The sequence below is a fragment of the Rhea pennata genome, chromosome 1, assembly GCF_028389875.1.
Source record: "Rhea pennata isolate bPtePen1 chromosome 1, bPtePen1.pri, whole genome shotgun sequence".
Taxonomy (NCBI): Eukaryota; Metazoa; Chordata; class Aves; order Rheiformes; family Rheidae; genus Rhea; species Rhea pennata.
The window spans coordinates 87036845-87060510 of record NC_084663.1 but is presented as its reverse complement, the minus strand read 5'-3'; the positions used below and the strand labels follow the sequence as shown (position 1 = coordinate 87060510).

Sequence of the window (23666 nt, the reverse complement as noted above, 5' to 3'; positions counted from 1 at the left end):
TAAGTTAGCTTGTTAAGGACTATTCAGTATGAAAAAAAAGAAAAGAAAAAGAAAATTGATAAATGAAACACAGAGACACACAAGCATCAATGAGCAGGAGATAACAGATAGCAACAAAGACTAGAACTCTTCAGCCAGTGATTGAGGGGCCGTCAAAGGAACTACTCAGACATAGCCTTGAAGAAGGTCAACCCAAACTTTGCCACTGGTATGAAGTAGGAAACATGACTATCATAAATTTTACGAGCTATTTGAGGGGGCTCGTGGGACTGAGCAAGACTCACATAGGAGCCAGCACAAGGGGCTTCTGGGATTATGCAAAACTTATTACTTCATGTATACGGGGAATGCTAAAGCTGGGAAAAGGGAAGGATCAGGGTGGATTGGGGAAAAATATGCATGGGAAAATGGAGAGGAAGGTGGTTAAATGGGGCTGCCTGAACATATGCTTGTCTGACTAAGCCCTAGGCTTGATCAACAGTCTATCCTATCTTCTTATTAAATCCTTTCTTTACTTCTTTTCCTCTCCACATAATCTCACTATTTTAAAGTACGAGTGCTGCAAGGTCTAAATGTCAGCAACTGGAGAACAGGCCATGGGTCACAGAGCCTGCCAGTCTAGATTCCAGCAACTGCAGAGATCAGCGTGCAAGGGAGGTTTGAGTGCCTGCCAGCAACTGGAGGGACCAGCAGGTGTACTGCAAGGTCTAAGTGCCAGCAAACAGACCTGGGGCGGCAAGTCAAAAGGGCCCATAGACCTAGGTGCCAACAACTGGACAGACCAGCATTCAAGAGAGGTCTAGATGCCTAACAACTGTAGAAAGGACCAGGGTCACAGGGCCCATGAGTCTGTGTGTCAGCAAGTGGAGGGACCAGAGTGTACGGTATGTGAGAGAGTTCTAAATGCCATCACATGCAAATACCTAGGTGTGTTTATTTTTTTCCAGTGAACTTAATTCTGTGTGCACACACGCGTGTTACATACAATTCCTGAGTAGGAGACCAGCATCTGGTCTGAGCCAGTGATGGGTAAAAAGATTAGGGCTTGGACATGCATATTAGATAGACTGAGAGCTCATACTAGTATCTGAGAGATCCTTGATTGTGTGGGTGCTTGTGAGATGACTGCATGAGTGCATGCATCTGTTTACCAGCAAACATCACGTGGGACTACCCAGTGAGAAGATCCTCTCACAGAAGGTAAGTGGGCCCAGGGTTCAGGCATGGATAAATAGATGGATTTAGAGGCCACGCTGATAGTCACAGGATCCACGAATGTGGGTGTGCTTGTGAATCTATAGAGTAAGAACATGCATGTTTTCACTAAGGAATTTCAGTCCTGATTAGCGAGAGAGGAGCAGGACTTGGCTATCTGTACTTATGTAGGTTTTGCTGGCATTCCTATGAGTACTACTAAATCCAGCACTCTGTCTGTAGTAGTCTGGATGGGCAGCCACATTAGAGTCCTTTGTGTGCAAGTGTGCACCTCCCTGGGATACGTGCTCAGGCTTGGCACTGGCTGTCACTGGAACAGCAGCAGCTGCATCTGTTGGAGTGGGACATGGAGACCTTCTGGGTCTCTGAATACACCAGGCTGGGCTTCAATGGCTTGGAAGGATGAATCCCCGGGTCTCCATGTCTACCACTGCACAGGCTTTAATAATCTTATCAAAATGTATTAAGTATAGCTATAGCATACTCTTTTTTTCAGTTTTTTAAAATATTGACAAATATAGACAGATGGTGCTGTATGTTTGATACAAAGGCACATCACAAATGAAAACAGTGCATATTATTCATTTTGTTGGCTTATTACATTGCAAGAGTGTAAATGAAGCAGTTCAGTTAATTACATAGCTCAATCCAAACGTACTAGTCTAAAGCCAGCTGTATAGACAGGCAAAAGAAAATTATGGAGTATTCACCCAGCATAGCACTGATTTAATTAAAGTGACTTAAAATCATTTTTACAGCTTTTCTTACATGTGAAAATTGCACCATTATAAGTAAAAATTAAATCAAATCAAATCAATGAAAGCTTTCTCTAAATTATTATTTTAAATTAAAAGCACTTGTTTGATCTATGCTTTTATTGTTAAAAATGAAAGACCATCACTTAGTGTGCATCCACAAAGACATTTGTGTTCATGTATTTAAAGATTAGTCTACAGCACAAGACGCAAATCTCTCCCGTTCAGCTACTTTAGTTGTGCCTGTTTATTCTATAGTACTTGTGCAGGGAACAGCAAGAAAGCTAGAAAATTACCAAAAGGTGCTAAGTTGCATAACTTAAAGCAGGTTAAATTCTCACACGCAGCCTTTTATTATCCCTTAGACAAAAGCAATCTCTTTGTAGCTGGAAAAAAGCATCTATATTCAGTACATTAAATATATATATATGTGCATGGATATAATATTGTTAACTGATACATCTTAAATTGCTTTGTGAGCCCCTGTAAACAAGCTAACAGAGTGTCTCTCATCCAGATTTCAACTTAGTCCACTTGCAAATAGGACTGAATGGGCTTGTCTTAGGTAAAAGTACAAGAGCAAAGCCCTGCAGTACAGACTTTATTCTGAATGTTCATCACATCAGCAGTGACAGTAATTTCAGTACATGCTATTACGTTCCTCAGAGCAACACGCATTTAATGCACTGTAAGTTAACATACAAGATTACTTCACAGTAACATGTTAATGTGCCTGTATCTTTCACAAGGAATAGACAGAGATATCTTGCGTTATTTCCTGGCAAAGGGAAGCTGTAAGTAAGTCTAAATAACCATTAAAGTCAAACTGAGACAACTTTCTTACGCAATCAAGTCAGGTAACTCCGTAAGTAAAGCAGTTCCCAGCAGTGAGATTAAAAGCCACAGTGATTTGAGTTCCCCTTCAATAAAGTTATTACTCGCAAGAAATTTTGGAACCAGATGAAATGCATTAAGTTATTCTTGGCATTGAAAAGTTGAAAGAAAAAATATCCTAAATCAAAACATTAACAGAAACATGCAAACACTAGTGGCATTTCCTGACTTGCTAGTAATATGCTGCTTATTATGTTCTTTGTTATTATGTTTTAATTCATGTTCATACCTAACCTGTTTACAGATGCAAATTAGAATTAATGAACATATATTTTCATTTTGATAAAATTCATTTTTGTTCAATAGGAATCCATTTCAGCAATTCTGAAATTTCTTGCTTTTAATCAAAACTCTAATCATTACATCTGCTTAGCCATCTTCTCTAGGAAGCTCTGCCACTGTTTTTGAAAATAACTGAATTCCAAGTCTGATGCTTACACCAAGCAAAACACTCATCAACAAAAACAAGTGAAACAAAAATTTAACAAAGTTCACTGCAGGCTGACATGAGAGATTACAATACGCTTCTTGCCAGCCACTTTTCTATGTTACACAAACTGAAACCCCAAGACAGAAATATCCTAAATGACTTGTTCCTACTGGTCCATCATCCTCGTCCATAACTAAAAATTGAATCTATCAACATTCTTGTGGGCATAAGAGCTCTGCCTTCCAACTAAAGCCTCAACTGTATGTCTGTCATGACACTCATGCTGTAATAATACCTGTACAAATATTTAGCCTATAGATGACATTGCTCTCCTCCTCCTGCTTACAACAAACTCTGTTATGAACCACTAAAAGTCTAGTTACATGCAGTTTCCTTGTGAAGAAATTCTGCTGGAAATTACGAAGATGATGAGTGGCCAGTAAACAGTTCAGCTGACAGTTTTTAAAGTTGCAATTTTTTGCGTTTTATGGCAATCAAAGGGAAAGGAATAATACAATAGAGCGGTATTTTCTGTTGCAGCACTACCTGCTGAGTTTCTGGACCAAAGCTCCTGCTTCATGAGGCAAGTAGAAGTGCTAAGTAAAATACATTAAATACATATAGAAATTTATATTCAGGAAAATGTAAATATTAAAAAACGTATCTATAGATTATATTCATGTGACACTACATGATTGTACTCATCTCAACAATTTTTCAAGAACTTGGCAGCTGTTCTTGGTGAAATCATTTTCAGTAATAGACTGGTAAGTTACTTTACTGATTGCATCTTTGTAGGGTTTATAGGGAAACATAAAGATTGGTATGAGTGAACTACAAATGGAAATGTGTGTGTCTGTAAGCACCAGAGGCACCAAGAGAACAAAGGGTTGAAATGACGGTCTGCATTAGAGATACTACGTCCCAGGACTCTGTGCCTAGGACACTGCTGTCCAGCAGTGAAATTAAGAAACGTGCTGTTTCTGTCAAGGCAAAAAAAGGCCAAACTCTAATCAGACCACAACAGAGATGTATTATCAGCAAAAGACTCTGCATCCTAACATCAGAAGGATGACAACAAGGTTACAACATATTACATACACCATTGCTTTTCCTGCTGGCCCAACAAGAAAACTGACCATAAACATACATACTGAAGATGCATTCAAATGAGGAAAAGCAGGAAACATTCAGCAACCTAAGATTTCCGAAGGTTAAAGTCAAGAGGATTCTAAGGCAAAGTACAAGCCTATAAAATTGATAATCCCTAAAAGATACAAGAGTCCTGTCCAAAAACTAGCTCATTGTCATTCAAGAACCCCAGAGGTATGATGAGGACTGAAGAGCTAGTGTCCCTTACCTTCTGTGTCCAAACCACTGGACACCTATGTCTTAGTGCTGCCTGCACATATGACAGTGTGATTGAATTAAATTTATGAGAAAATGGGTGACAGTATGTAAAATCAACTTGCTTTGAATTTGTAAATAAGACCTTCCCTTACTGTAAGATCTTGGATTGAATTTTATTACACTAAAATTTTTCCTACACCCACCCTATACCAGAAGCTGAGATATAAATTTCATGTTTGTGAATTAAATCCAACACGTTCAAGGTTTTAATGGACAACACAACATTTAGATTCTGCAAAACTGGAGATTTAGAAAAAAATACTGTATGTTGTTAGATCTCACATATACTAAGAAGTTATTTCTGCATGTTGACATTTAAGGTTTGTTTGACATCTCTTGCCTGGAAGAAAGGGGAAGGAGCTGGAACAATCATGCTTGCACATGGCAGCATAAATTACTATATAGATCTCCAGAGCACAGGGGAAGGAGGAAAGAAAGATTTCTAAATGCGATGTTTCAAAGGCACAAAGGCACACTTATGCAAACATTTAATACTTAGGACTGCAGCTCAGAGCAGATGCAATCCTTGATTTTTTTCGTTACACGTAAGATGTGCCTATGATCCTTATGCAAATATATCTGGCCCCTTTTGAAAAAGTATCAAAACGTCATCAGTTCTTTCCATTAAACTCCTGTTACAAGTAGAGACGCATCCAGCTCCTGCTCCTACAGACCCACACCAAGACCACAAAAAGCACTGGAGGCTTCTCTTTGTTTCCACAAATCTGCCTTGAAGCAGGAACTGGCTCCAGGTGTTTAAGTTTAATTTTGTTCTAAGAAGCTGCTCAGTAAAGAGAAATAATAGAAGTATATCTTTTTTCTATTCAAATCACGTGTTAGTTTTCTTTCTTTCAAATAACGTAAAAGCTATTCGTAAAAGATAAAACATGACAAGGAAGAAAACTTTACCTAAATGTACTCTTCCACTATATATTTTGTATAATGATCTTTGGATGATCAACTGGTAGTAATAACTTTAGTCTATTTCACTATATGCACATCACAGATGTTGTTATCACTTTGAGTACAATATCCCTCACTAGAATATTGTATTTCAGCTGAGTCCCACACATCTTCAAAAGTCTACACATCTGTATGACAGATTTATTTTACTTATTTCACAACCGTCATGAATTAGTTGGAAGATTGTACAGATCAAATGAAAATCCTAACTGGAATTGAACCAAAAAAGTCTGATGAAGAGGAAAAAAAAATCTATCTGCCAAATATGAAAAATAAAAGAAAACTCAAAAAGGTCAGCGCCATAAAGTTACACGTATCTAGGCAAATATAGGGTTCTGAAATAATTTTCAAAACGAATCTGGAGAAAGTAGTTTGTAGAAGATAAGATGTACCAAACTAAAGGTCACAGTAGAGATGAAAAGGGCAGTTTTCCCAGAAGTTGAAAGAAAAGAATTTGTTATTTGCTACTCCTTTTATTGTCTCAGTCTTTCTAGTACTAAAGCATGTAACAAGCCAAACACTATGCTCTTTGAAATTATCTTCTGAAGAGGACATAAAAAGCTATCCTGTCCTTTATATCAACAACATGAGTAAAGTCAGTAACAATATTTACAGACTCCGACATGAGTCCTCTAGTGAACTGAGAGCTACTGAATGAAGGTATCACCCTTACTTAATTGACTTCTGTGATGCAGGATATGATCTCTCTAACAGGATCAGAAGAAAGGAATTGCTGTCTAAGCCTCAGTTGCTCCAGCTCATAAATCCAGTGCCTCAATGCACATGCAGTCATAGTAAAACTTACTTTCTTAAATTTCTGCAGCTGGATTTGCTGAGTGATCTACCAGGGCTCCAACAAAGACAACATCTCGATGTTCCATTTCGTTTCTTAGCAGGAAAACAGAACTATGGATTTGCATTCTCTTGTCCCCACAAAACTTTTCAAGATAGGTCTATAAATGTTTGTAGCACTTGGAGATCTTAGAAACGCTATCAGAACAACTTTATTTGCATTAAGAACGTTTATTGCCTGAAAAAAAAGTGTCTGCCAACATCCAAAACAAATTCTAGGAAATACATTTGTGGCTAGTGAGCAACAGAGAAAAAATGAATTTTCTATAAAGGAGTACTCTTTTCCATCCAAGGAAGTAAAGTCTCAACCTGTGTCTTAAATTCTACTCCCAAACATATCTTTCAAAATTCACTAAAAAGCGCCTAACCTCAAGCAAATGTCAGGGAAGTTAAAGCTTCCACTGTTCACTGTACTTTCATTTTCAGTGACTGGGATTATTTGCTTCCCCAGAGTTGCTAATTCTGAGCACTATTATTAAAACAAAGATAAAAAGCCCCTAAAGGATCTTGATGATATGTCAAATCACACTACTTTCTATAAAAATAGCAGAAGCAAGTGCTTAGGAATAGAAAAAAGGAATAGGAAAAAATATTTCTGAACAAAAATGTCAAAACTGTCTTTTGAACAAATAATAGATGAATATTTTTATTGCCTTTTCACAGTCACTGCAATTACAACTGTATTCATTTCTCTCATATACCAAAATCAAAATCAAGGGCAAATTCTCAATTTGCAAATCCAGAACATTTAGTGCTGGATATTTACAGCCAATCATTGAAACCACCAAAACCTGCCAACTGTGTCAAACAGGACAAAAATTGACCATCTTGCTTGTTTTCCTTAAATACATCTGCAGTTATAAAATAAAATGAAATAGGAGTCTTCAGAAAAAAGAATTTATCACAACCACTATGAAAGTACTAAAACATTCAACTTTTCTTGTAGGAATCACAACAAGAAAAGGAACCATGTTTGTGTGTGTCTTCATGTTTTATCTCTCCACTTACACTGCCATGAAAACCGATTTCTTATTTTCATTCCAAAGCTGTTTTTTATGAGTATACATTGACACAAGCAGGAACTACAGTAAGATTCATCATGTCATTTCACATGCCATTAAGTAAAAGAATAATGTTTGTAAACTTCAGTCCCTAATAACGGACTGAGGGATTCAAGTGAAAGCCCCCAAATTTAATCATCAAAAACATGCATTGCTTCTAGTTATCTGTATAAATCATTCCTACAAACAGTAATTCACTTCCCAGACAGCTCGCAGGTGAAAAAGTAGGAACAAAATAAGGATCAAAATAAGAAAACTATTTTTCAGTCTTATCCTTTATTAGTGAAGATTTTATTGATTGATACAAGTAAAAGACAGGCATCAGATTTGGTAGAAAGCTGCTTTCAGAAAGTACCATAACAACTATGTTGCATGACTTCTGAGAGAGGTGATTGGCAAAATATGGTTTCAGGATATTTCAAGCCTAAGTAATCCTACATTTCATATTTTCAAGCAATGCTGCTCCTTCTTTACAGAACAAAATTTCAGATTTCCAATTCAGCAACATAGTAAGAAGCAGAGCTTTAATTATAAATTAAGAAAATAATAAATACTTACGCTGACCCCATCGGCCTGTTCTTGGATTCAAATAATTTGGATAAAGTCCATTAGGACGATCCATTTTTTGAAGTAACTTCCGAATGTGCATAACCTAAATTAAATCAAGAGTCAGGATCACTATTAAAGACTTTCATCTGATCTCTGTCCATAATTAAATCTAGTCATTTTATTTAATAGCAAATTTTCTTAATCTGACCATAGAAGATTTTTTGAGGGCTTCCTGTAGATTAGTACTTTTTTGTTTTTCAAAGCCTGCTTACAAAAATGTGTCTTCAAATTCTGATTTTTAAATATATATTGAACAAATAAAGTTTTGTTGTCATGAATTTCTATTTGAAAAATTCATCTATTCTGGTAATAGAAATAGAAAATAGGAGATAATTTATCTGATTCCAAAACGTAAACAGAATCTAATACATTAGAAAATGCACTAAAGAAAGTACTTTCATGTAATGAAATTTAAGATAAAACAACATAAAAGAATTTTGTATGACAGAAAAATTGAATTTGAGACACCTACCTTGTTGTAGTATACAGGGTCCCCAGTCAAGTAGCTGAGGTGGACAAATTCCATATGCAGAGTACCAAACTCCGCCAGGATGCTGCTGCCTGCAGAAGCCCAGCCCCAGTTTCGACCCACACCACTGAATTTCAACAAACGTATAAAAACGGCAAGAAAGAACAGAAAAAACAAATTTACTGTGTATAGCTCTAGTAAACAGTCACAAGTCTAATTAAAGAGGTAATACATAGCAAGATACTAATTCACATCTACAATTACAAGAGTTGTGGTTTGATTGGTTGGTTGATTGGTTGGGGTTTTTTGTGGGGGAGGGTGAGGGAGGAAGATAAACAACCTCATAAACAGAAAGTCCTATGATTAAAGGATATAACATCTTGGTATCATAGAAGTGTATTTTTAACACTGGGTCCAGTCTCAATTGTTGTTTATTGATAGTACATTCCTAAGATTAAGCATCAAAAGCAGTATCAGATGAGATAGCTACACTTCCACATGTAGTAGCATTAGCTTCTTCATTCTGTCAGACATCTGCTGTGTTCCCTTTATTCATGTGGGACATGCTAAAGGCAGCATTAGATGCTCAAGCAAAATGGGAGTTGGCCTTATCTGCATCTACATAGAAAAACTGATTTTTTATTGTAGGCATAATATTGTGAGTTCTTCAGGCTCATGATAAAGAATCAACAGAAAGTATTATAAATGATTCACATTCTAAGACATATCATCTTGCAAAATGATACAACTCCTAAATTACCTCTAGTTTAATCTAATTTGGCAGTATTCATCACCTTTAAGGATAAGGTCTTTGAATTTATGATGTTAAACTACATTTTCCTGGAGACGACTTCTGCTTGTTCTCATACCCGATTTCAGTTGGAGGTTATGAATAAGACTAGATCCAATGAGGAATGCCTTATTCATTTCTTAAATTGTATATTAGAAAAACGAAAAAAATGTAAGAGAAAAAATGGTGGTAATGGATCAGTATTTTGAGACAAAGAACTCCTTTATAAAACACAACAACCACTGTTTACAGAGAATACAGAGAAAATCATAGCCTGTCTCAGTATTTTTTTAGTACAGCTATCATAAAAAGGGAAAATGAAGCATTTCATAATGAATACAAAAGCTACTAAAACAAAAGTTGTCATTTTCCACCTCTCTTTCAAGTCTCGCCTTTCCTGCATGTCAGCCTCACAATATATGTTCAAATATACACATGCTGCTGTCACTGCCTCCCTGCACACCAACCACTGTATTTTCTCCCATGATGTCAACTGGTTCTGTAAATTACCAAGAGATTACCACAGTAAATATAGACAATTAGAGGCACATAAGGAAATTCTGGCATTCCAGTCCTTGTCCATTAGCCTACTGGGAACCCATCCTTGCTACTGCCTTCTTGGCACTGCACTGCACTGATCTAAGAGATCTACATCCATACGTCCTGCACAGTATCCATTCCAGTCTGGCTTGCAGCTTCTTAAGCCTTGTAATCTATGGTATTTGAAACAGGGAATCAAATGCACCTGCTGTGGATGCAGCTGCCCATTCAAGCATACTGGCATCACAGTGCAGTCTCAGCTCAAACACAGCAAAACCAACAACTCATTTGTGCATAGAATTTCAAATTGTATAAAACTGCAGGAAGAACACCAGATTGAGTAAACTAGAGTGCAGTGCAGGAAGTGTGCACAAAAATTAACCTGATATTAATTTTACAGAAGTCCAATAAATGGCCTCAGAGGTAAAACTGCAACACACCAAGCAGAAAGAATGTGGGCAAGGACAGCGAGGCCCTGTGTCAGGAGAATGGCAAATGAGAGGTCCATGGTCTCCATCTGAGAACTGAAAGCAAAATGTGAAGTGTTCCCTGGCCACAAAAAGGCATATGGGAATAATGCTCTTAAAGTAGTTCTAAACCTCTTCATATTCTAGCAAAGCAAAACAAACTTTTTTCCTAAAAAGAAAACAACTTTTAACATTCCTATTTTTGATTATTTAAGTAACATTTTAGATAAATTAAAAAATGCATGTTCCTCTCATTTTCTGAAGCAAGTACATCTGTAATCTAGGAAAGCCAAATTAAAGATTACAAACTCAAAATATTAAAAGCTAGAAAAACAGTCAGGAAAACTGAAGTGCTTAACCGTGTTGCTAATGACACCTAAAGGAACACCACCACAATATGCAATAATATTAACTAACATATTTAACGGTAATTTTTGAACAGTGTCAAAGTTGGTGAAGAATCATTATTTTAGTGATATCTTTTATAAATTTCATCTCAACTCCGAACTTCCTGTATTTATAATTTGATTTCTGAATACTCAAAACTCCACTATTACTCCGAATTGCTTAAGTGCACTCTCAATCTAAGCTGCATCATAACTCAGCTATTGAGAACATAATAAAAAATAAAAATGCTCTCAAAAGTTTGATCAAAACCCCAGGGCTGCACAAGCAATACAAGATAAATTAACTAAAAAATGTAAAATTTAAAATTTGCTAGATAACTGCCCAAAGAACACTATGACCACATCACTTTCACTTGGCAGAAATAACAAGCATCTCTTAGAAAGTTAAGGAATTACTTGACTAAAAGCTACAATCAAAAAACAACATCAAGGAGGTATTCGCCATACCCAGTTGCTGGCATTATCAACGAAGAGGTAGATTTTTCCACAAGGTAATTCAGACCATCAGGTCAGGCCTTGTGATCTGAGCAGCTATCTGGAGGAGCCCCTCCATCTCGCACTGACCAAAGAAAACGTAAACACGCTAGGCAATTTTATCTAGTCTGAACAGTAAAATGGAGCAATATCCTACAAGTCCCATCATCTTTTCAAACATTATGAATCTCATGAAGGTAACAAAGCTCATACAATGCATGACCCCAGAAAGTTTAACCACTGCCTGAAAGCATTTTCAGTTTTAATATGAATGTGTGATTTAGAACCACTAAAGGACCAGAGATTAATCCTAGGGCAACAGATGGCATAATACACTGGATATATTCTCCTGATGCACTGAATTCTTATTGCAGAATGAGGAAAAAAACTGGTCATAACTTATTACAGTTAATGATCTAGAAGGCTCTGAACTCTATTAAAATTACTCTGAAGAGCTAGGAATATCAATTGATCTGCAAATTCTACACTTCCACTACTTCAAAAAATTGTCATGTGCCAATACCAGTTGTAAGTTTGGGGAGGGGGGAATGAAAAAAGAAACACACACACATACACACATTCCTCCCACGTCCGCTCACCAGAAGAAAATCCATTACCTTTTCAGATTCACCATTGCCCATGGTATACCTGTAGGTGTGTTGAAAGCTGGAAGAAGTTTTCCTGCCAGCTGCACTGCTTTGATCTTGAAAACCTAAGACAGTAGGATCAATTGCAGATAGTTTTAAATTCTGATTTATCTCCAAGAACTATAAAGACTGTGCAATCTCCTTTCTCCTGCCCAGCCAATTATATTAGAAAGACTTTTACATTGTAAAATATATATTAAGTTCTCATTTATTTTTTATTTGTTCACTTTATAAATTTCACTGAGATTTGAACATGAAGAGAAAACTTAAAGAAGATATTAAAGAAGAATATCAATCTTCCCACCAGCTCCCTCCATCAATACTAGGAATTACCAGTGCTTTCTAAAGTAATCTTTAAACTATACCTTACATTTTGGAGCTAACACAAAACTTCCCAACACACACATACGTAAGTACTTTAACTTTTACAAAAATCTCTTGCATTTTATATATATATACATATGTATATTTATATATAAACACATACATAAATACAACACAAACAGAGGTTCTCTCTCTTCATGAATATTGTCTATGCAAACACATATGTACGACAAGTTTTCTGTAGCTTTTCTGTCACTCATAATAATGAATGAAAAAATAATGGGTGCTTAATCTCTCCTCTTAAGTCTGATTACTCTTAACAATTTCTTGACAGGACCAGTTCTGTTTCATTTCTAATGTTGTTTTTCATGTCTTAGGAAAAAAAAAAGACAACTAATACTTCTTTCTTATGAGTGGAGCTATTAAGACCTACCTGCCAGTAAGAAATTAATCTACACCTTCATATAGTGCTTAGGCTATCTGAATTCATTTATGCTGGGTCCTGGAACTTGTCATACTAGAATATCATCTGCAGACATCGCAGTAGACTCTGCTGTTGGACTTTGTATTTACTTTATAGTACAAACTTTCCTTCCCTACCACTTTTGCTTCTACTGGTTGAGAGTGCTCTAGCCACCACAAGGCCAGATCAGAACAGGTCTACAAATTCATTATTCTCTATGATATACTGACTCTCCAGAGCCCAAACGCTCCAGCTGGAATCAAGACCACTTCTGGTAAAGATGGGTCAACTGTAAGAACCGCAAGTATTTCTTGATAGCAATGTCAGCAGGCTTAAACACATACAAATACTTAAAAGTGGAAGATGATTGTAAAATATTCTATACTCAGATAAAGCAGGAATCAAACAACTGAGACTTATCAAAAAAGACTTTTGCTGATTTTCAAGGAAAAATTATCATTCCCAAAATATTCTAGACTGACAAAGCCCTTTGCTAAATTTGTACTGCAACCTAGAAAGCATGAAGGAGACTCAAATCACAGTAAGAGTTCCTTTTCTCCTAAGCTATTACTATGCTAGGCCCTCCCAGCACTCCTCAGAATTAAACAAGCATAAAAAGGCAAATCCCGAAAAGCAAAAGAAACAGATGCAATTTATTGAGGCTTATGAGAATCATTAAATACAATATGTTCAATTTAATGAAAGTTCTAAAGAAGAATAAAGTAGTATGATAGAAATTTTCCTTTCCTAGGATAAGCATTAAATTCCACATTACATAAAAGAAAGTAATCACTATGTTACCAAACTAATTATTTCATCTACAGCTCCAGGAAACAAGCAAATAACAGGACAGACTCTTCCTTCTGTGTTCTTTTTCTCTTCCAGATGAAGCCCATGCTTTGGAAAATAGAGAATAAAGGCATATAGCGTATAAATCAGTGATCTCTAGTGTTTTCAGATTCCTAATTTTAGTAGACAAAGTTGCTGATTTCTTAATTTCACAGTCTTCAATTCAGACACAGTTACACTAATTCCAGCAGAAAACTAAAGACTTCTTCTTCCAACACAGAAAAATATAGGATACACTTCTTTCCTGGAAACTTCCTACCACAGAAATAGGTCAAAACAACACATTTGAACCCAGCTGCAAAGAGTTTTCAATCTGAGAGATTATCCAGAAGATCACTAAAAAGTATGTAGTGCTGGCACTAACAGTAACTACGCAACTTAAATGCTGAAGTAAGAGGTCACTTTTAGCTTAAAACTACAAACGTTCAAGCTGAAACACCATAACCTTTCTCCTCTATTCCAAACAAAACTAGTAGTGTAATTTTGGAACATAAATCTGTAATATTCTTATTCAGAGCCTATTATTTATTAGTTAAATGAGCAACTGGGAAACAGTTCCTTCTAAACCTATGGGAAACATCTTTTCCAAAAGCGCATATTTAGTAGATCTCCACAACATAAAACTGTTTTTACTAACTAGTTGTTAGCACACATTTTAACTAAGCCATTGAAATTACTCACTAAATTTCTGCAAAGTCTCTTCTTATTTGGAGATAACATCATTTCTCAGGTTGAGGGACTGCACAGACATATAACTAAAAAAACTACCATGCCCCCTCAAATATCATACGATCTAAACACAAAGTGATGCAACATGGACATGCTATGCTCACATGTAAAAAAAAAAAAAAAAAAAAAAAAGATTTCTGTTTTGTAAAGTCTAGAGCAGGAAAAGAAAAAAGATGCTTGTTGGAGAACCTGAAAAAAATGAGCAATCAAGCATGACATCTAACTGTATTTGATGCACTGGAGAAGGAAGAGATGCAAAAAAGAATGTAAAGAGGCGGATCTGAAAGCAATAAGTCAGCAAAAGGACTTTTATAGAGCTCTCTAAATGAATTTTAAGATTGGATATGCTCAAACTGAAAAAAAGGATACTGGAGTAATCAGAATATGATTTGATGAAGTTGTGAAGTAACAGTAGCCTTATGCCTTAGATGATTTTTTAGTAATGATACTGACAAGAAAAAAGACAGAAAATTATTAGTAAAATTCATACAACACCCTGACCTTGAATAATCAATCAAGACAAAATATGCAAGGTAGAGTATAAATAAAAGCAATAATACAGGTGGAGTCTTTGCTAATTGGGAAGGGCAGGGAGGAAACCCTGAAAAGAACTAAAAACTCTATTTTGGCCCATTTGCATGAAAATTACTTGTTTCACATACATAAATACATTTTAAAACTTCCTGCTGAAATTTTAGATTGGGAAATAGTAGATGGATCAAGATTAGGGAACAGATTTATAAGCTTTGACATCAGATAGAACGATCATGGTCATCTAAGATGAATCACACTGTAGTGCAGAGATAAAACTTCATCATGTAATCTACAATGAAATTATGATTTCTGGTTAAATTGTGCATAGTTCAGAAAGAAATTTCTAGCCTGAATTTGTTAACTTCAGCTTTTGGATCCTGCAGCATCTGAAAACTCTACACTTACGATTATTTGTTTGCATTATTCCTATTAATAAAAGATATTAAAAGTAAGATATAAAAGTAAGAAATACTCAATTGGAGAATGCCCCCAAAACATCCTCACTAGAAGAATATTCCTAATGGCTAATTCTTTATATACTGCTCTCCAGCCTTTAAGCAACTCGAACATGCAACAGTGATTTGTAGAACAAACTATAGTATTGAAAGCGGTTTTCAATGATACAATTATGTATAAAGTTTGAGCTGATTTAAATACGTATGAATCTAAAGCAAGACAGTTAAAGCTATGCAATCACTGTGCCAGTAATTTCAGAATATGAGCAAGCCAGAAGGCCAGCAAGGAAGTCAGCGAAATAGCAATAACTACAAGTTCAGGCAGCACTGTTAACAGTACTTGCAAGAACACATCACAATCAGAAGACTTCCGGTCACCTCTGTTAGGCTGAGGACTGTATGTATTCCTGATTTAGCATATAAAAGTAAAATTATACCCCTCTATATCCCCCTAAAGACAGAATCCCAGGAAATACTTCAAATAGCTGAAGATACATATCTTTGAAAGGTCACAGAGAACTGGAGAGGTGCCCGAGAGCTGGAAGAAAGCTAGTGTCACCCCAGCCTTCAAAAAGGGCAAGAAGGAGGACCCAGGCAACTATAGGCTGGTCAGCCTCACCTCCATCCCTGGAAAGGTGATGGAACAGCTCCTCCTGGATGTCATCTCCAAGCATGTGGAGAAAAGGAAGGTGATCAGGAGTAGCCAGCAGGAATTCACCAAGGGGAAATCCTGCTTCAACAATCTGATAGCCTTCTATGACGGCACGACTGTCTGGGTAGACGAGAGGAAAGCAGTGGACGCTGTCTACCTTGACTTCAGCAAAGCTTTCAACACTATCTCCCACAGCATCCTCCTAGGTAAGCTCAGGAAGTGCCAGCTAGATGAGTGGACAGTGAGGAGAATTGAGAACTGGCTGAAAGGTAGCAGTCAGAGGGTTGTCATCAGTGGCACAGAGTGTAGTTGAGGCCTGTAGCTAGTGGTGTCCCCCAGGGGTCCAAAAGGACAGAGCATCTCTTCAACAAGTTTGCTGGTGATACCAAGCTGGGAGGAGTCACTGATACACCTGAGGGCTGTGCTGCCTGGATGCAATCCGGTCCAACATGCTCTAGGTGACCCTGCTTGAGCAGGGGGGGTTGGACTAGATGATCTCCAGAGGTCCCTTTCAACCTTACCAATTCTGTGACTCTGTGACAAGGCTTAAATTAGTAGTGTGGGCCACCAAAGCTTAAAAACAAAAGAAAAGAAGACATCACCCTTAGATCTTCATTTCACTGCTCAGAGTCAAAGAATATTTGCATATCGTAAAACTGTTCCTAATGTCTTAAGAACTCAAAACTAAGAGAGGAAAATAAAATTGAACCCTCCCAGCATAGTCCTAGTTACTTGTATGTGACCTAGTTTGAAATCTGGTCCAGATACTCCACTTAGATTGGTGGAAGCTGATTTCTTCCAAAAACCGTGGCCTCATTGATAAAGCTCAGTGGTAAGTGATGGTAATATGCCATAGAAACAGATTTTCTGAGGGGACTCTGTGCAATGGTTATACCAAAGAAATGAAACAAGAGAATTCAAAGAAAAGAGACTTTCCTGCCATTACTTCCTGGTCCCTGAAGGAGGAGGAACTGTGATTGAATTTTAGACTTGAGGTATTTTTAGTTCATCCCCTTGTCCAAGTTTAAGCTGATTCTCCCCCCTCGGTCTTACACTGCTGAGATTTTTTTTGCATATTAATTTTTCTATCATACAGAAAGTAACATAGATTCTAAAAGCATCCTATTGCAAGTCTTGTCTAAAGATTTTTAATCTTTTAGAAATGCTAAAAGTGTTGCTCATCAAGTCCTTGTTCCAAGTTCATCAAGACAGCAAAAGGCTCTTAACTACAGTAATATCCTAACTGTGTCTGCAAGTACTCCTTCCTTGAACATTTACTATGATTCAGATACCTGCAGTGCTGAAAAGCTGTAATTGTATTTACATAATTGTGCATCTTTTCATGACTGTAAGTAATGGAGCTAGTAGTTGCCATGCTAAGTTGTGCATGAGCACAAGTTTTCCATCTGCAGGACGAATTCTAGATGTGACAAACCTCTTCAATTGTTACTGACAAACATCTGTAAATATAGTTTAAGTGATTTCCTGCTTTCACTTCATGCAAAGATGACTGAGATGGCTAAAAGATTACTTGAATCTCATTGTATCTCTCTCTTCTCACAAAAGGCTTTTTAGTTAAACCTGTGGAATTTATTAGAACTGAATGTGTAAAAAGGGAGCTATTTCTTCATTGTTTGCTAGACAGATGCGTGTAAGGATGTCTGTACTTGCAGAGGAACTTCCTTAGGAATACTGTAAGATTGAAGAATCTGAAATATTGAAGAAAGTTGCATCTCTTTGGAACTTAAGCCTGTTCACCTGGCATGCACGCATTTTCTTCCTAAGCAACATGGAATAGTGGCTTATAAAAATAGTAATAAAACAATTCTCATCAAGATAATCATCTTTTTTTTTGTTACCAAACTACTTATCTTGATTTTCAGCAGTAAGTCACATCACTAGCCTCTGTCTCTATCTATGCAGAAAATCTTGCCTAGCAAATTGAATACTGAATGGTTCGTTAGCCATAAAAGGCCTGCAAAGACTTTAGTACTGCAGTTCCTACTCTGCAGGAAGCCATACCTATTCTAAATTGAGCCAAGAATACCAAACGTTTTCCTCAAGAATCACAGAATCAGTAAGGTTGGAAGGGACCTCTGGAGATCATCTAGTCCAACCTCCCTGCTCAGCAGGGTCACCTAGAGTATGTTAGACAGGGTTGCATCCAGGCAGGCCTTGAAGATCTCCAGAGAAGGAGACTCCACAACCTCTCTGGGCAACCTGGTCCAGTGCTCCGTCACTCTCACAGTGAAGAAATTCCCCCTCACGTTCAGGCGGAACTTCCTGTGCTTCAATTTCTGCCCATTGCCTCTTGTCCTGTCACATGAGACAAAGAAGGACCTGAATCTAGCAGTGTCATCAAATGCTCTATTCTTTACTTTTATTCAGTAGTTAGATAGACCTGCCTCGTTGTCTTACGTCATGCTTAGTGTTCAAAGGAAACATGTATACAATTTGGTAGTAATGGTATCACTGACAGTGAGAGCGCTCGACTTTCATGAATTTGTGCAATGCATCTATTTTGCCTGATGCGGTTTCCAGGATCAAAAGTCATCTTACCTACAGAACCAGCCGCATTGCACCATGACCTTAATGCTCACTAGGTAGTAATTATCAAATGAAGCAGAGGTCTAGAATATATTACTTCCTAACAAAATGACTCGAAGTCTGATCTATGCATCTAAATGAAAGAGGTTTTTTAATTTGTATAAAAAAACCCTTGTGTCTCTCGTAAGCAGGAATTGAGGCGATTCTGTGCTATTTCCCATCCATAGCAATGGAATGAAACACCTAACAACTATATTAGCAAAATATAATTTTCTAAAAAGTTTGTCTTCCATTTTGCTTCAGCCACTGGATATATTGATATGGCTTTTATCTTTAAGACTTTCTGCTGAATATTTTGGCCTTAGTTGGATTAATAGTCTCAGAAACATGCCCTTCATATTTTAAGGTGACAGCTTCAGTATATAAAGCATCAGTTTAATGGCTGAAGAAGATTCATGCTCTTCCAGCTGGTTACCGTACATGCTAGTTTGCAGATCTTGATTCACATTTTCATCTTAATGAGTGATCCATTTGTCTGATTTGGATTTTAGGTTTTGCCTCTCTCTCTAAATACACCCTTCTAGTCACTGTGATCTAACAAAAACCTATGCAGCTGTCTCTGTTCTCACCAAAGTCTGCACAGAAAAACATGGTATCAAGGCTATTTTGTTATCCAGAACAATTTGCACAACTCTGAGATAGCAATAAGGTAGAGAAGTACCTTAATAGATCACAGAATTAGTCACAGAATCACAGAGTGGTTGAGGTTGGAAGGGACCTCTGCAGACCATTTAGTCCAACCTCTCTTGCTCAAGCAGGGTCACCTAGAGCACGTTCGACAGGGTTGTATCCAGGCAGGTTTTGAATATCTCCAGAGAAGGAGACTCCACAACCTCTCTGGGCAACCTGTTCCAGTGCTCCACCACTCTCACAGTAAAGAAGTTCTTCCTTATATTCAGGTGGAACTTCCTGTGGTTCAGTTTGTGCCCCTTGCCTCTTGTCGTGTCACATAGCACTAATGAAAACAGTCCGTCCCCATCCTCTTGACACCCTCGCTTAAGGTATTTATAGACATTGATAAGATGCCCTCTCAGTTTTCTCCAGGCTAAACAGGTCCAGCTCTCACAGCCTTTCCTCATAAGGCAGATGCTCCAGTCCCTTAATCATCTTTGTAGCCCTACGCTGGACTCTCTCCAGTACCTCCATGTCTCTCTTGTACTGGGGAGCCCAGAACTGGACACAGTGCTTGAGATGAGGCCTCACCAAGGCTGAGTAGAGGGGCAAGATCACCTGCAGGCAACACTCTTCTTAATGCACTTCAGGATATCATTAGCCTTCTTGGCCATGAGAGCACATTACTGGCTCATGGTCAACTTGCTGTCCACCAGCACTCCCAGATCCTTCTCTGCAGAGATGCTTTGCAGCAGGTCAGCCCCCAGTGTGTCCTGGTGCATGGGGTGCATGTCTCCCCATGTTAACAAATCTAGCTGGGGACCTGTCTCCCTAGGTGCAGGACCCTGCACTTGCCCTTGTTGAACTTCATGAGGCTCCTCTGCGCCCAGTTCTCTCTGAATGGCAGCACAGCACTCTGGTGTATCAGCCACTGCTCCCAGCTTGGTGTCATTAGCAAATTTGGTGAGGAGGCACTCTGTCCCTTCATCCTGGCCATTGATGAGTAAGTTGAAGAAGACAGTGCAGCTAACAGAGGCAGCAAACAGATGCAGCAGTTTGAGCAGCAGTTCACACAGGAGAAGAGCAGTAAGGTGCAAGAGGACATCTTTTTTTTTCCAGTCTTAGTAGTGCCCACTTTCACAAACGTGGTTATAACTCGCCATAAAGCACATTTGCCTGTAGCTGTTGGAATTACTGCATCAGCTGTGTCAGAAGCTTCAGCCCAGACAGACCCTCTTACAGCAGATGCAGCCCTACAGGTCTCAGGCTGCAGGGAGTGCTTGGAGCCTCTCCAGAAGGCCTGGACTGATAGTCAGCCCTCCTGCAAGAAGTATTCTCCTGTTGACGATTGTGTCATCAAGTCAAGGAGTTGTGGGATGAAGTCAACAGACTAAGAAGAATCCAAGAAAGTGAGCAGGAGATAGACAGGGTATTCTTGGACACTGTACTGCTCCAGGAGTCCCAATTCCCTGCAGCAGGGGAGTTGCTGGAAGGCTCTGTGCAGAGTGAAATAGTACAGCACAGCACTGTAGAAGAAGGCTGGAAACTAGTTGCTTCTCATAGAAGAAGAAGAAGAAGAGTCTCTAATCCTTCTGTAGACTTGGGAGTTACAGTTGAAGAACAGGTTTAGTATACCCCAGGATGAGGAGGACCCAGACCTGACCTCAAGGGAAGCATCTGGGCTGTCAGACCCTGTGCCTTGCGTGACCACTTGGAAGAGGCGACAAGTGGTTGTAGTGGGTGATTCCATGCCGCGGAACACAGAGGCGCCTATCTGCCAACCTGACCCCTCCTCTAGAGAGGTCTGCTGCCAGTCGGGGACATGGTTATGAGGTGTCACTGAAAGGCTGCCAAGGCTTATCCGCTCATCAGACTACTACCCTACCCTCTGTTGCTCTTTCATGTGGGTGCTAATGATATGGAGAGCAAACCAGAAACAATCAAGCAAGACTTCAGAGCTTTGGGAACGGTGGCCAGGGGCCTGGGAGCCCAAGTGGTCTTCTCCTCAGTCCTGCTGATGAGGGGGAGGGATGGGAGGAGGAGTAGACAAATTATCCAAATTAACAACTGGCTGCACCGCTGGTGTTGGCAACAGGGTTTTGGTTTCTACAATCATGGGACACTGTCTGAAGATCAGCAACTGGTGGGGAGAGATGGGATCCACCTCACTAAGCAGGACACCTGTGTCTTTGTCAACAGGTTGGCCAGCCTGGTAAAGAGGGCTTTAAACTAAGTAGGAAGGGGAAAGGGGAGGGTCATAGAGAGAAGGTAGTCAATAAAACACAACTCGGGTTGGGGGGCCTCCAGCGGGTGCATGCAGCTGGGGATGTGCATATGAAACATGGCCATAGGGGACCCCATTACACCTTTCCTGGAAAACCTGCAGGCATGATTTTGAAATGTCTGTACACCAATGCATGCAGCATGAGGAATAAATAGGAGGAACTGGAGATCTGTCTGCAGTCACAAGGCCATGATCTCATTGCAATCACAGAGACATGGTGGGATAGCTCACATGACTGGAACGGTGTCATGGATGGCTATGTGCCTTTTAGGAAAGACAGGCCAGGAAGGGGAGGTGGTGGAGTTGCTCTTTATGTGAGACAGCAACTGGACGAGCTCTGCCTAGGGGTGGGGGAGGAGGCAGTTGAGACCTTATGGGTAAAGATCAAAGGGCAGGCTAGCATGGGGGACACTGTGTGTCTACTACAGGCCACCTGACCAGGAAGAAGAAGTCGATGAGGCCTTTTACAGACAGCTGGAAGTAGCCTCACGATCACAGGCCCTGGTTCTCATGGGAGACTTCAACCACCCTGATATCTTCTGGAGGGACTACACAGCAAGGCACAAGCAGTCCAGGAGGCTCCTGCAGAGCACTGATGATAACTTCTTGACACAGGTGGTGGAGGAGCCTACGAGGAAGGGTGTCCTACTGGACCTTGTCCTAACCAACAAAAAAAAAATGGTTAGGGTGAAGGTTAGGAGCAGCCTTGGCTGCAGTGACCACTAGATGGTTGTGTTCAGGATCCTGCATGAACAAGGTAAGGCAATAAGCAGGAGCGCAACTTTGGACTTCAGGAGAGCAGACTTTGGCCTCTTCAGAGACCTACTTGGAGGAATCTTATGGGTTAAGGCCCTAGAAGGAAGGGGGGTTCAGGAGAGCTGGCTAGTATTCAAGCATCACTTCCTCCAAGCTCAAGAACAGTGCATCCCAAGGAGAAAGGAATCCAGCAAAGGTGGCAGGATACTAGCATGGGTGAGCAAGGAGCTCCTGATAAAACTCAGACAGAACAAGAAAGTACATAGAATGTGGAAGAGGGGGCAGACTACTCAGGAGGATTATAAGAAGGCTGTCAGAGTATGTAGAGATGCAACAAGGAAGACTAAGGCCCATTTGGAATTAAATCTGGCAAGGGATGTCAAGGACAACAAGAAGGGATTCTTCAAATACATTGGTAGCAAGAGGAATACTGGGGAGAATGTGGGCCTGCTACTGAATGGGGTGGGGACACTGGCTACAGAAGGCAAAATTACTGAATGCCTTCTTTGCTTCAGTCTTCATTGCTAAGGGTAGCCCTCAAAAATCCCGTAGCCTGGATGTAAGGGAGAAAGTCTGGAGAAAGGAAGACTTTCCTTTGGTTGAGGAGGATCGAATTAGAGATAACAGAGCCAAACAACAGTAGTTCTGAGTTAGTACTCCTTTCTATTATTATTAAAAGTTGTTTTCAGGCCAGGCAACTTGTACTGTATCTTTCCTTCCTTTGTGTCTTGGGTATCCCTGACTTCTTCCAGAGTACTTTTACATGCACAAATTAGTTATGCCAGATTAGTTACCTCTGTAAACAAATTGTCTCAAAATTAGAAGCAATAACATTGAATTTGCATAACATACCAACCAGAATTACTCAGCATGCCGCTAGGATGTAAGTGGACTTTAAAAGAGATTCTCCTTTCAGTTGATAGTTCTCTTTACTGAGAAAGTCACATATGAGAACATGGAGAATGTCTCACCTCTGACTTAGATGCTCACTGACTAGTTGCAGGCAGTGAGAAAATAAGTTGGTTTGGAGAGCAGGAAAGGAGGACGATAAAATGTAACTAGATGGCCATCGGAAAATCAGTGCGCGCAATATCTAAAAAGCTAAGAATCCTAAGAAATGGGTCTGAAGGTAAGCAATTAAAGTAGTTTGTGCAATTCCTTTGAGAGTCCTTTTCCCTCACTAAAACTAGTCTGCCTTCTCTGATTATTAATCTCTCTGACATCGGCTTTTTTGTAACATCTGCTCCTAATACGGTCTCTACTCATGTCAAGCACCTCCTTTATTTTCCACTTACGTTTCTCTGCAACTTAGTCTTTGTCCTTCAGCTCTGTGCTCACGTTTTATCAGTTTCTCCTTCCTTCCTCAACTCAATCATTCCTTTGTATTTGTCTTTTGTTTCTCTCGAATATCCTACCAA

The 23666-nt window shown here is 39.0% G+C and overlaps 1 protein-coding gene across 2 annotated transcripts in view; it reads right to left on the bottom strand.

The window, feature by feature from the left end:
• Positions 1-23666, bottom strand: part of MAN1A2 (mannosidase alpha class 1A member 2) — a 159195-nt gene that overhangs the window by 54136 nt on the left and 81393 nt on the right. For both annotated transcript variants that reach the window (XM_062594492.1, XM_062594501.1), the window contains 3 exons: positions 11954-12048; positions 8662-8785; positions 8139-8232 (listed from right to left, as the gene is read on the bottom strand). In XM_062594492.1, the coding sequence (XP_062450476.1) occupies positions 8139-8232; positions 8662-8785; positions 11954-12048 (313 nt within the window). The remainder of the gene's footprint in view (positions 1-8138; positions 8233-8661; positions 8786-11953; positions 12049-23666) is intronic.